Genomic DNA, 12,974 nt, shown 5'->3' on the forward strand with positions numbered 1-12,974 from the left:
TATGCACACGCATCAGCTTGTGCAGTTGTATATGCATTTTATTACTTTGGCTAATGTATCATGCCAAAGTACAAAATTGTATAAATTGTCGTTGTAATATCGTTTATTTTATTAAACAATGTTCAATTGTTTTATTAAATTATGAATATCGTCAAAGATGCGTGTCATCAGCAAAGAACCGGTCAACAATGCGTTAAATAGAATAACGTTTAATTTAATTTAATTTATTTAAATAATTTTCGTAAAACGGAGATTCACATGTATCGTTTTTATTAGTTTTATTTTTGTTTATTAACAAATAATTATTCAGTAACCAAAAATCATTGGATGGAAGAGACAGTTTTTAATTATACGTATAAACGACGGATCATATTACTGTGAAGAAATTAACTATCAATTTATCAAAGTTTGTTACAAAATAACTTGGAAAATATAATTATAAATAACTTAACAACTTCATTTGCTTTAGACAAAAAATAAAATTTACTCTGAAAATTGGACAGTGGCTTTTCTTATACGGCAACAAAACAGGATGCATTGCTAATCTATAAAATATAGGTAACACTTTCATCCTTAAAAAATACAATACAATATTATATTCTGTTGGAGTTTCTTTTAGACAGAACAATCATGACATAGTACTGTAGCAATTCCGTATTTTATTCGAAATAAGGAGGCGAATATCGTGTAACATAAATATTCTAAGCGACTAGTAATAGCATGCATAATGCATTTTTCACGTATTCATAACATCTCCGAATAAAAAGTATTCAAATCTGAACTGAAGAATGTAAACTGACGACTGTATTTATTCCTATTTTCAAAAAAAGTTTATTATGCATTTACAGCATAAATGCAACGGACGTAAGATTAAAACAAAGAATTGTAAGGTGCATTTTTACACAATAAGTCGAACGTAATGGGTGCATAACGAAATTATTTAATTTTCTTCTCTTAATCTAGAGGAAAGTGCGATAAATTCTACAAGGCTGTAATAATTACGGGCACATACAATATTTATATATATATTACTTCTGATGTATAGTAATTAATTTTAATCTCATTATTTACCAATAATTTGTTACAATGTATGTAAAAAATTATGCGTGTAAGTAAAGGGAAGCTATGCACAGTAATTATCATTGCTTCAGGGGGTTAAAAGTCTTCATTTATTACGCCGTAAACAATGAAGAAATTGGAAAGTACATGTGAAGCTGAAGAGAGAAAGATAATATAAGATGGGTAAGTGGGTAAACGCAAAATAAAATTCAAACGGGCGTTGCAAATTGAAAGACATAACGCCGTAGGTAAGATTAATAATCATTGTTGTTATTAGGAGTCAAAATGCGGAGTTAACCAGAATTAACCAAGAGAGAGAGAGAAAGAGAGAGAGAGAGAGAGAGAAAGAAAGAAAACGAAGGTCATAAAAAGAGAGAATGAAGGATGCAAGAGAGAGAGAATATGTGAAGAAATATGTTTGCTTATACACACACACAGACACATATATACATATACAGATTCAGTATATTATATAAATATATGAATAAATTTAATATTAACGTAAGCATTTTGTCAAATGTCAAACATCATCTGGAGGCGAGAAATTAATGATAATTTACCCTATATCAAGTATGTAAGTTCATGTACTTGTTTAAGGTAATTTAAACAAAATCTATTGCATAAAACGTATTCATTTCTGGTCGTTTGCTATGAGAAACATGCATCGATGCTGTAACTTGTATTTATTATTATTCGATTTCTGCTAGGCTCACTGTAAGTGGTAACGTGTAATAAAATCGGTCAATAAAAAGCTTGTATGCTTAACGAATTCCTTTTACGGCATACCCGTCTTTTTGAGTTCTTGCCTAACTTTTTCCATTGTCATACGGGCACTGTTCAAGTGCGAAACAAATACACACAAATTAAATTATATTTCAAATCATTTTATTTCATCATTAAAATTAATCTCACATTAATGATAATTTCTTCGTAATCCAAATTGCTTGGATTAGTCGTAAGTTTTGTAAAAGCTTCTGCCAGTCTATGTACAATTTGTTGATCCGTCTGAGCAGCCAAAATATTTTGAACGATCTGCTTGTATTCCTCTTGATAACAGATTATCAAATAATAAAGTGGGTAGCGTGCTGACGGTATAAAATCGTCATCAATTTGTTGTGAGAAAAGTGCAGTCATCAGCAACTTAAAAGAATACATTTTATTAATGTTATGGGTATTATCCTATTGAAACAAAATATATATAAATTAGTTACCTTCAAAAATGGCGCTAATATTTGCGTGGGGTGTGAATATATGTGTTCTGCTAAATATGAAATTATTTCCAAACACAATTTAGGTACTTGATTAATACTCATAAATAAACCCCATTCTAAAGATTCTAACATTGGCCGCATCAATTCAGGGGGTAAATTACATGCTTTGTCAGGGAAATTTTCACAAAAACATGTTATCATTCTATAGTAGCTATAACAAAAATAATCATATATTTATTTAATCGCAATATATAAAACTTGATTGAAATGTTACTATTAACTTAATTATTATAGCAACAACTTTCACTTACAGTGAACATAATATTGGAAATTGTAATAAATTTATAGTTACTATAGGTGTAATTATATTCAGACCACATAAAAATACATCTGCAAGCAATTTCGGCCTGTTAGCACTCTGTGACAAATCACATAACATTTCCATTATAAATTGTATATCTTGGTAATTGCCTTCCTCACTTAGATTAAATTCGAATCTATTATTATTATGGCGCATATAACTTTTCATTGTGTTCAAGAATATTTCATATATCTGCGATTCTTCAGCCTGAAAGTATAAAACGTGGCTAAAATTACGTAGACATCAATCTCCTTTTTGTAATATTATTTACAAAAACAACAATTAAAAAAATATTTACCTCAGACAAGTTATAAGGAACTGTTATTTTTGAGCATTCAAACAGGAATTCCAATATTAATTGTACTATTTGCTGATAATTATGATACAAAGACAGTAAGTTAGGAAGTTTCTCTAGTACTGGATACATATTTTGAATCAATATTTTTATTCGACGTGTAGATGATGTGATTTTATGTTGAGATCCCTGTGCAACTCCTATTTTATATTGAGACATAAGTATGATACATATATGCACCAGCAGAAAATAACATATATTTTAGAAATTAGAAATATAATCTTTTCAAATACAAAAAAAAACAAAACTTACCAATAAAACGTTCTAAAATATCTATAATTTCAAATTTAGTTCCTTCGTTCTGATAAGATTTTAAAAACTTTTCATCCGAGGTAATTTTTATATACCTGTCTTGAAGTGGTTGTAATAAAACTTGTCCCCAATAATTCTCTTCTTCTTCCTCTATATCTGTAACTATGAATACACAAACAATCACTGCTTTTATTAATCCCTTTTTAACATCTGATGGAAAGTCTTCTTGGTGGTATTGTCCCTTCACCGCCATTTTCCAAATCGATTTAAATCGTTCAGATTTCAATATTTCTGATGCTCTGAAAAATAATAATATTTATACATTTATTCAGTTCAAACAAAATATTTTTTGTTCCATTGTTTTATACATACTTTTTTCGTGAAACAACAAGAGACATTAATAATTTTATAGTTTCCTGCATTATGGTAGCCTCACTTTTGAAAACATTAATACTATATTCAATTTTTTCTAAAAGAAAGTTTATAGCCCACGATGCACCAGAACTACCTTTTCGAAATACATCTAAAAATGTATGTTCTTTTATAGATATTTCAAAAAGATAACTGAGTGACCATCTGTTCAAAAACCATAGTATAGTACAGCTCAATACAGGACTTAAAATGCTGTCTAAACGGACAAGTATTGCAGTTTTTTCTATAGCGCACAGACGAAAAATATCTGTGACAACATGTATAACATTATCCACTGATGTCACAGCCACATTAACATCTGAAGAACAATTCTCTGATGCTACTAAAAATTGTGATATAAGATTTATATCGATTTTTCTTTGATTTGCCTAAAACATATAATTTCTTCTATGCTATACTTATTTTAATTTGATCTACTATAGTACAAACCTGTTCTATACAATAATCCTTTATTTCCGTAGGTATTGAAGGAATCTCACAAATAGATTCCATGCAAAGTACGTGGCCTGATATGAGTAACAGCCAGTGTATGTCTTCATATAATTTAATTGTATAAGTATTGTTTAATGTGCTTAAGGATTCAGTTTGTCCCACTAATTTGTTTAAAATTTCTCGTAATTTCGAGGTACGATCTCTTATCAAATGTGACAATAGTGAAAGAGAATGATCTAATATTTGTCTTCCAAAACAACCTATGTAAAAAAATAAAATTCTCATTAACAAATCTTTAACATACATTAATATATATGTCTCACACAAGAAAAAGAACTCGTAGAAAAATGCATGAAACAAGATTTAAATAGAAAAGTTACCAATCATTTGCAATTGCTCCTTAAATCTAACTTTATCATCATCCTCAGTTTCATCTTCTTTTTTGTTCAGGTCTTTCTCTTCTAGATTTCTTACTCCTTCTGGTGGACATAAGTGGCACTGAACATAAACATTAAATATTTGCATAGAACTTTGCTTGCAAAATTCATAAGGAATCGTTTTTTCACTTGTACTAGTTGTTGATAAAATGTCTATCCATATTCCAAACAAAATATCCAAACCCTCTGAGAATAAGCATTCATTTGCACACAACTGTAACAAATAAAATGTCATTAAAAATTCGATAAAACTTATACTAATTAAATAATATTTTGTGCATCTTACAAATTCTTCTTGTGCTGAATTTTCCACGTATAAACAAGTTAATCTACATAACTGTTCCATAAACGCTTTTACCAGATCCTCAGGTAAAGTTGTAAAATTTGTACTAATAAATTTAGTCAAATCCTTTACAATCTGAGCAATTCCAGGCGCTTCTTGGTCAATAATTTCAATATTTGTAATAAACTCCAAAAATCTCTGAGTATAATTAGAAAAGTATTGTATTTTCATTTCTTTTGATGAAAATACTGAACCATCTAAGGTACCCAACTGTACTAAACAAATTCTTGCTATATGAGCTAATTGTGGGTTGCTTCGAATTTTCCAATACAGAGTAAAAAATAAATCCTGTACAGCTGGAGGTAATATTACATCCTGCCAGCTTTCATCCAAACTTAAATGTTCATGTAAAAGACATGTATGATCTGTATACATATAAAAGAATTTGACAATAGGATGTACAATGGAGTTAAGGAATGAAATGTAATTGAAAAGTACTGCAATAGTAAATATCAAATGTTTAATTTTGAAAAGGATACTTGTAATTGTTATTCGCCATGTACATATTGTTTCTAAAATTGGAAGTAAATGTTTGAGAAGTGTCAGAGTATCATCTTGCCCATCCTTTTTAATCAATTCGTCAAGTATTCCAAGGCTGAACTTGAAAATTCTTTTTATAGATTCTTTTTCAAATGCTTCCTTTTCAGCATAATGGGTTTCCATTGAATAACCAACATTTGAAGTTTTACTATCAAGTTTATATTCTTGCAATACTGCTAATATGAGATTACACCCTATAACTTTCTATAAACATTAGAAAACACATAACAAGTAATACATAATACATTAAAAAGCAGCATAAATGTCTACAGATGTACTTACTCTTGATAAATCTCCAGTCATTATTAAATCTTCCACTTCATCTAAAAATTGTTGCTGTTCTTGTCCAGAATCAATGAATCTGTTTATTTTAATTATAATTGCAATAACTTGCAATATTTTTCCTTTAATATATGTGGCTAAATGTGGTTTGTTAATTATATAGTGCAAAAGGTATTGTCTTAAGGAATAAATATCTTGCTTGTTTAAACTTGACCATTCTACTACCAATGCTATTTTTAAAAGACCAGCTGCCTCGAAAAGAATATAATCGTTTGTATTTGTTTCTAAAATTTGCTGACAGAGCTGATAAGGAGACTTAGTTTTTCGAAAATTTAAAAAAACTTCATCTGCAGATTGTCGTTGTTCTAATGTAATTAAGTTGGGTGGTGCCTGAAAAAATAACAGATTTATTAATGATAGTGTTATAAGAAAATGTTTCTATTTTAAAATATCCTTGAGAATGCAAATTATACACAATACTTGCAAATATACAAAAAAGAATGAATTTTTAGAATTTTACAATAATAAAGAACAATTATATTATGTAGTTATACTTAAATTACTTAAGTCATAGTTATACTTAAAATGCTATTTATACACCTACTAGTTCAGCCAACATATTTAATTTTAAAATTTAAACTATGCATACACATGTACAATTTATCTTTGTAATACTAAAAGAAACGAAGTTAAACAACTGGATTAAGCACAATCTCAATAACATACAATTGATACAAATAAATCTGAATTATTTGATACACATTAATATTTACAAAACAAATTCGTTATAACCTATACAGGCAAACAAAGTTACTTGAGAAAGTATATGAACTTACTAAAATAACTTGTGCAGCTTTTTCTAATTTGTTAATTATTGGTTCTTCCATTTCTAAGAAATTATTTGTATAGTATCGACTCTACGCCGCGCTTTACTCAATAGACAGCGGGAAGCTAGAAAGTCAACAGAAAGTTAATCTCCACCCTGATTGGTTGACTACTCATTGTTGCAATACACAGCGCTGTTTTGAAGTAGGGGACAAAAAAGAATTATGTATAAGTATATATGAATATATCACTTTAGAAATTTTCATAGATCAAACCCAACCGACTTACTAAATATGAAATAACAACTATTAAAACTAAACAAGTTTATTTATTATTGGAAATATAGGGAGCGCATAATCTTTGTCACGTTTGCTATAAGATGCAACCCGAAATCTAGAGAGATCAATTGCTAATAATAGCGCCTCTTGTGGCGAGAACATAAAGCTTTGTTCAGCGCCAATTATCATATGACAAAATGCTCGAACTACTAGCCAAATGATACCAACAGAGTAAATTATATCGGCGAGTAGATCTCTTGTAGTGAAAAAACATTGTCAAAAATATACGTGTACACATTTCCAAAAATACATTACACATGATTAATTAAAATTTATAAGTACATCTGAAAGTTTATACAAAATTATTTACAATATCGATCTGCTTTCATTTTACTCCTTCTGTCCAAGAGAGTTTCATGCAAATTCCCTTCACGCTTTGCTTTTTCTAATTCTGTATGATTTGCTTTGCTTAATTTCAGCTTTTTATCCTGAAATTTTTGGAACTTTCTCCTAAAAAGAATCACTGCAATTATAATTTATTACAGAAAATTTATACTTAAATTTGCTCTACTTACACATAATTCACTTCAACATCCAGTAAGGAACCTTGTTCTTCCTTTGGAATGTCTTTATTTGGATCCTGAGTTTTTTGAATTATACTCCTTATTGTACAATATTCTGAAGGTCCAGCAGTCTTGTTTTGACAAACAATGTCATCTTCTTCTGTGAGCGATATAAAGCAATTATTGCTATTCAAGATAGCAAGCTTTTGATCCTAGTAAAAGTAATAGATAAAGGTTAATTTTATATATCATGATTGAGTTTGTTACTTAGACAATTGTTAAAATACTTGAAAAATTGGCTCCCATTGTTCAATCATGCCAACCGCATCACTTCTTCCAACAACAATGCCATTCTTATCAACACCCAGATACTTTCCATAGCCAGACTTCAATGCAACTTTTGTTTCACCTATTGGAAATGCAGTCAAAATTTCTTCTGGAGAAGGACCATCACCTTCATCATGAGGTGCGCCTAAAGTAAATAATCCATTATCCAAAGCTTTCATATAAGTATTATTGCCAAATTCAATTGCCACTGTTCCTGTAACTTCTGACACTTGTGTAGCTTTCCACCATCCACCTAGAAATAATCCTCAATGAAATACTAAAGTACTAAAGTAATAAACGAAATGACATCGTAAATATTATTATTCAAAATACCGTGATTTACGGTGTCGTTATCATCAGTGGTAGCTACATGTTCCCTTTCTTGCTTTTTAGATTTACGTTTCTTTGATCTATACAATATGAAAAAAGATTATAACATGAAAATGACGGTAAATCGGTAAGTTAAGAAATTAATTCATACCTTATTTTTTCACCTTTCAAAACTAATTTTCCTGTTCTTACTTTCTCGTATTCAGACATTGTCATCTACTATTCTCGTAGTAAGTTATAATTATTTATTATTGCTAAAAGTGTTGCGATTGCTGCTATACTAAAAATTGTTTTATAGTATAAATCATACAATACTTTTTATAATATACACAATTATTTAAACGACGACAATGTCAATACTAATTATTTACTATCGAATACTAACCTCAAAAATTCGATCTGTCAAAAATAATAATAAAGATAGCATGCGAATACAACACAGTGCAACCAAGTGCAATGAAGTATAATACACAGCACGGTACCACTATGATAAATCAGGTGGCGCTAGGACGATGAGGAGGACTTATACAAGGTGTTACAAGAATTTAAGGTTTCGATTTTTTTTATATATGTTGTATATTTATAAATGTAAAACATAAAAATGCTGACATCCATATATTGTAAAAATAATAAAATACATTCATTTCAATCCAATTGAATATATTTTTTAGTATAAAGTAATGCAAATATGAAACTTGTTCGTCCTATAAGAAAATTGAAATTACAAATCGTCAATATTTTACAAATATCTAATTAAAAATAATATACAACAAGAATCATATAAAACTCGTAAAAATATATATTTTGCATATTAGCTATAGAGTAAAATCTATATTTACCATGCAATTAATAGAGTTATAAAAGCATTATATATATATATATGAAAGCCATGATCTACATGGTGTACGTACAAATTTAAAGATTCTATTTTATTCGGTAAAGAGTAATGAATTTATTACTCTATAGCTGTGGCACATTTTAAGATGTATTGATAATATGTAGAATCTATTGTCAGACTTGTATGAATCGAACAATAAATAATTTTTAACATGAATAAGTTAACTTAATGTAAACTTTGCAGAAATAATGCAAAATTATTTATAGGTAATTTAATATTACTAAAAGAATTTATATATTCTAAAACTTCCAAGATTGCAATGGATTATTGGATTTCCATTTCCATTAAATGTACGTCAATTTACGCAAGAAATTGGAATTAATAAATAACATACAAATATTTTTGTTTCGTCTTTTTTTAGTTACATCACTTTCATATATGATATACTATATATGTATATATAGTCTTTTATTAAAAAAATGTAACATGTAAAGATTTTATATATTAGCCAATTTTTATAAGCTGTAATAATTTAAAAAATTACGAATGTAACTGTTTTGTGCATTTTGACATCATTATGTTTAATAGTAAGTTTACATTTATTAACTTTTTATTTGTGAGATATTAGCATCTCTTCATTTTAGTAAGAATATAGAGGTAAAACTTGATAAACTACATTTTAGCGTAGTTATAATTTGAAAATAAGAATATTAATAACATAGAATTTTCATTGTATTTGTTATTCATACCGAATGATAGACCTTTCTCAAGCCCTGCTCAGCCGCCTCACGATTTCTTTTGACTTGTTTTAGCGTGGTGTAGATACTGTGCGTATATTCATTTCAATCTTTTACCTTTTTTAACAAAATCTTTCTCATTAAGTATTATAAGCGTCTTTAGTCTATTTTGTATCGGAAAGATAAGTTTCAAACATGTACTAATACAAAATCTAACATGGATCAAAAATAACCCGTTATTGGCCTACTGTATTGCTATTTTCGGTAGGCTGTTTGAGGTTCAATTATCATTGAAAGCATCATATGTGGCAACATTTGTTTTATATTAGACGTTAATGGGATCGTAAGATATCAAATATGAACGGTATCTAATCTTTCGGGCATTAATAAAATTCTGTAAAAATCAATTATTTGTACGCCTAGGAATTGGATGTCGAAGTACTAAAACACTGTCCGCTGATATAATCGGCAATAAATCGTCGCAATGATGATTAACTAAATGACTTACGCTATCGAAGACACGATCTTTTGTGCGAACCTAAAAATTAATATGAAATATAATCATAGTAGTTTACTGTTTCATAAAAACTAAATATTTGTTAGTACTTCTACATTAATTTTTACTTAGTTACTTACCACACCTTCAGGATCAATTAACAATAAATGTTTTGGTGTACCATTATTCATTCCAGTAAGAACATACTGGCCTGGTGAACCTTGAGATTCTCGAACCAAAAAGTCTCCATCCTATTAATATAATACTACAAGTTTAGTAAATTGGAAAGAGATCTTTTTATTTATTATTTCTCATTGTTTTTACCCGTGTAAGCATCGATTCTGCTTCAGCTCTGCTAACGCTTCCATGAAACCATATTTCTTGCTTTAGTTGTTGTTTCTGAGAATGTGGACTTAATCTATTCATATCCGAGATTGCAGAACTAAACGGTTCTAAAATTTGTACATAGAAACATAAAAATCTGTTTGTCCTTTTTTTACTGTGATCAGAAAAAAACATTATCATTAATAACTAAATACTGCTTACGCATGTCAAATACATCAAAAAGTGATGTTTGATCACGATGGCTTTCCCTAGTTGCTGCTATTACACTATCATTTACATAATTATGTTCAGGAGGCATACTGAAATTTGCAGTGGTTGTTCCATCAGAATTTAAATCAATTAAATTACCAGTCTCTGCAAAGTCAATAAAAATGAATGTAAAATGAAATAAGTCACAGTATAATTAATGTATTTTATTGATGTATTATAACTCCTCAAAAGATCTTACCTGCCCATTGTTGATGTCTATCAGAATTGGAAGAAAATGTGTCATGCAAAATAGAATTTTGTGCACTGCTTCGTGTTACATGATTCTGCCCAGAATGATGATGTTTTAAATTTGGTAATGTTGATGCTGTAGTAGGTAAAGGTGGGACTGGTGGAGGTCCAATGTCTGGTGGTACTTTACCTGGTAAATCATTGTAATAATCTCTGTCTGCTTCTCTCATGCCATTTAACATGGGACTATGAAATGAATTAAAATTCGATAAAAACATTCACAAAGTTCATTGATGAAAGTTATTAAATATGAATTATAATTACTGCAACGAAGTTGGTTTCGTAAGAAACTCTTTAAATCGTAATTCAAAAGCTTGTCCGATAGTAGATATAACATCTTGTGCTAATCCACCTCCACACTCTAATACGTAACATGCTCGCCATTCTTGCATATTCTTTGCAACATATGCAACAAAGTCCAATATTTCCTATTGAAATATTACAAATAGTTTATAATTTACGACTTTATACAGTATTAACAACAAACAAAAATGGAGTTATATAAATTATAATTTACCGTGTCTCCGCCGGAAGCGAAAGATATCCGAGGCATTTCATGTTTGGCAATTATGTGTCCAGTTTCTGTATTAGTCAAAGCTAAACTACAACTACTAATAGTTAAGTTTATAGTAGCACCTGAATGCTCCATGCGAGGCTTGTCTGCTATTGCCTTAAGCACTTTTTTGTCCACCTAATTAATGTATTAATATTTAGCATTAAATATATACTGTAATAACTTGCTTTAGAGAAAGGAAATAGTAATACTATTTTCAATAAATACCCTTCTCTTCTTGTCTGCTGACTTCAATCCTGCAGCTTCACAGACTCTATTTATACATTCTCTAAAATAGTAAAATATTGATTGATTCTTAATTAAAAAATATAAAATACTAGAACGTAGCATGATACAAGACTTACTTGGCAACGCATGATCTTGTTTCAAAGTCCAAGCTCTTCATGGATGTGTATACTTCAAGACATCCTATATACTAGAATTTGTTAAGCAAATAGAAGAAATTATAATATGATTTATAACTAGATATTAAATTTAAGATGATTATATGAATATTGAATCCTTAAAGTTAAAACAACAAACTTACTTTCACTTTATAAGTAATTCCTTCTTTACTGACTAAGTGATCAGGGTGTAACCAACCCCTGGCAGGTTTACTTATAAAACTGCTACCTCCTGTTGCCATTTCTAAATTCTATCCACATAAGTATAACTGTAACAGAATATCACATAGAAATATTATCAATTAATCAACATTAATTGATATACCTTTAAACAAAAAGTTAAGCTCATTAAATTGTATATTTTACACATTAGTATTTTATTTCTATTACACATTTTAAACATATTTAAGTGAGGCAGTTTGACGTTCTCTTTTCTTTAAATCGTACAAATTATTAATTTTGTTGTTATTTAACAGATATGTTTAACAAATTGTAATAACTGTTACTTATTATATAATGTATTTGTTGTTATAACTTTTCTATTTCACGCTGAATAGAATTCGTGACAATAGTAAAAGCGTGAGAATGATTGGAGCACTATTAATTGTAAGAACGAAACGTTTAACTTTTAACTATTGTATGCATGACTTACTAGGAAATGAGATCATACCTCATGGACGATTTCTGGAATCATATACCCATAATCCATTTATACTCGCTCGCTCTGTTCATTCTTTCATAAAAAATCTTTATTCTTTTTACACAAGACAATATCAGAATAATTGCGTATTTAACTGCATTTTCTGCCACACCACATTGGTCACATTGACTGTCTCATGGAATTCCATAGATACCAAACGCGAACTATCGATAATTTAATTGCGTTCCCTTTTTCACCGACTGTACAAGTTGTACAACGCCTGGAAAGAGTTCTTGATGCAGCCTGCACCCTGCATCATATAGGGCATATGTAAGTTGGGATTCCCTTAAACAAAATATACCTAGGACTGCTAATTTAAATAACATGATCTGTTGCCTATTGATTTCAAATATGAACTATGAATTTTATGTTTACA

General features: G+C 29.2%; 3 protein-coding genes across 10 annotated transcripts; all 3 read right to left on the reverse strand.

The window, feature by feature from the left end:
- Nucleotides 1-681: 681 nt before the first annotated feature.
- On the reverse strand, nt 682-7,317 carry LOC144475259 (exportin-4). Of its 4 annotated transcripts, none has more exons than XM_078190977.1 (13): nt 6,818-7,127; nt 6,541-6,723; nt 5,705-6,094; nt 4,826-5,626; nt 4,483-4,753; nt 4,100-4,362; nt 3,611-4,038; nt 3,239-3,537; nt 2,930-3,126; nt 2,582-2,838; nt 2,271-2,481; nt 1,972-2,199; nt 682-1,892 (listed from the first exon to the last, which is right to left on the reverse strand). In XM_078190977.1, the coding sequence occupies exons 2-13, from the start codon at nt 6,589-6,591 to the stop codon at nt 1,866-1,868; spliced, it is 3,423 nt and encodes a 1,140-aa protein (XP_078047103.1). In that variant the 5' UTR covers nt 6,592-6,723; nt 6,818-7,127; the 3' UTR covers nt 682-1,865. The 4 variants fall into 4 exon arrangements, with proteins under 4 accessions (XP_078047103.1, XP_078047105.1, XP_078047104.1 ...); XM_078190979.1 differs by lacking the exon at nt 682-1,892 and having other exon boundaries at nt 1,929-2,199; nt 4,826-5,247; nt 5,362-5,626; nt 6,818-7,125; XM_078190978.1 differs by lacking the exons at nt 682-1,892; nt 6,818-7,127 and adding an exon at nt 7,178-7,317 and having other exon boundaries at nt 1,929-2,199; nt 6,541-6,655.
- On the reverse strand, nt 7,126-8,512 carry Frg1 (FSHD region gene 1). Its single transcript, XM_078190981.1, has 6 exons — nt 8,413-8,512; nt 8,179-8,307; nt 8,031-8,107; nt 7,658-7,950; nt 7,383-7,582; nt 7,126-7,317 (listed from the first exon to the last, which is right to left on the reverse strand). The coding sequence occupies exons 2-6, from the start codon at nt 8,241-8,243 to the stop codon at nt 7,170-7,172; spliced, it is 783 nt and encodes a 260-aa protein (XP_078047107.1). The 5' UTR covers nt 8,244-8,307; nt 8,413-8,512; the 3' UTR covers nt 7,126-7,169.
- A 95-nt stretch (nt 8,513-8,607) lies between these two features.
- On the reverse strand, nt 8,608-12,843 carry Shc (SHC-adaptor protein). 5 transcript variants are annotated; one of them, XM_078190525.1, is made up of 11 exons: nt 12,551-12,843; nt 12,042-12,167; nt 11,860-11,930; nt 11,723-11,783; nt 11,459-11,632; nt 11,206-11,369; nt 10,892-11,127; nt 10,645-10,797; nt 10,423-10,550; nt 10,239-10,349; nt 8,608-10,140 (listed from the first exon to the last, which is right to left on the reverse strand). In XM_078190525.1, exons 2-11 carry the CDS (start codon nt 12,138-12,140, stop codon nt 10,006-10,008), a joined length of 1,332 nt encoding a protein of 443 aa, XP_078046651.1. In that variant the 5' UTR covers nt 12,141-12,167; nt 12,551-12,843; the 3' UTR covers nt 8,608-10,005. The 5 variants fall into 5 exon arrangements, with proteins under 5 accessions (XP_078046651.1, XP_078046649.1, XP_078046650.1 ...); XM_078190523.1 differs by having other exon boundaries at nt 12,569-12,842; XM_078190524.1 differs by lacking the exon at nt 12,551-12,843 and adding an exon at nt 12,405-12,543.
- Nucleotides 12,844-12,974: the final 131 nt, after the last annotated feature.

The sequence above is a fragment of the Augochlora pura genome, chromosome 9, assembly GCF_028453695.1.
Source record: "Augochlora pura isolate Apur16 chromosome 9, APUR_v2.2.1, whole genome shotgun sequence".
Lineage (NCBI taxonomy): Eukaryota > Metazoa > Arthropoda > Insecta > Hymenoptera > Halictidae > Augochlora > Augochlora pura.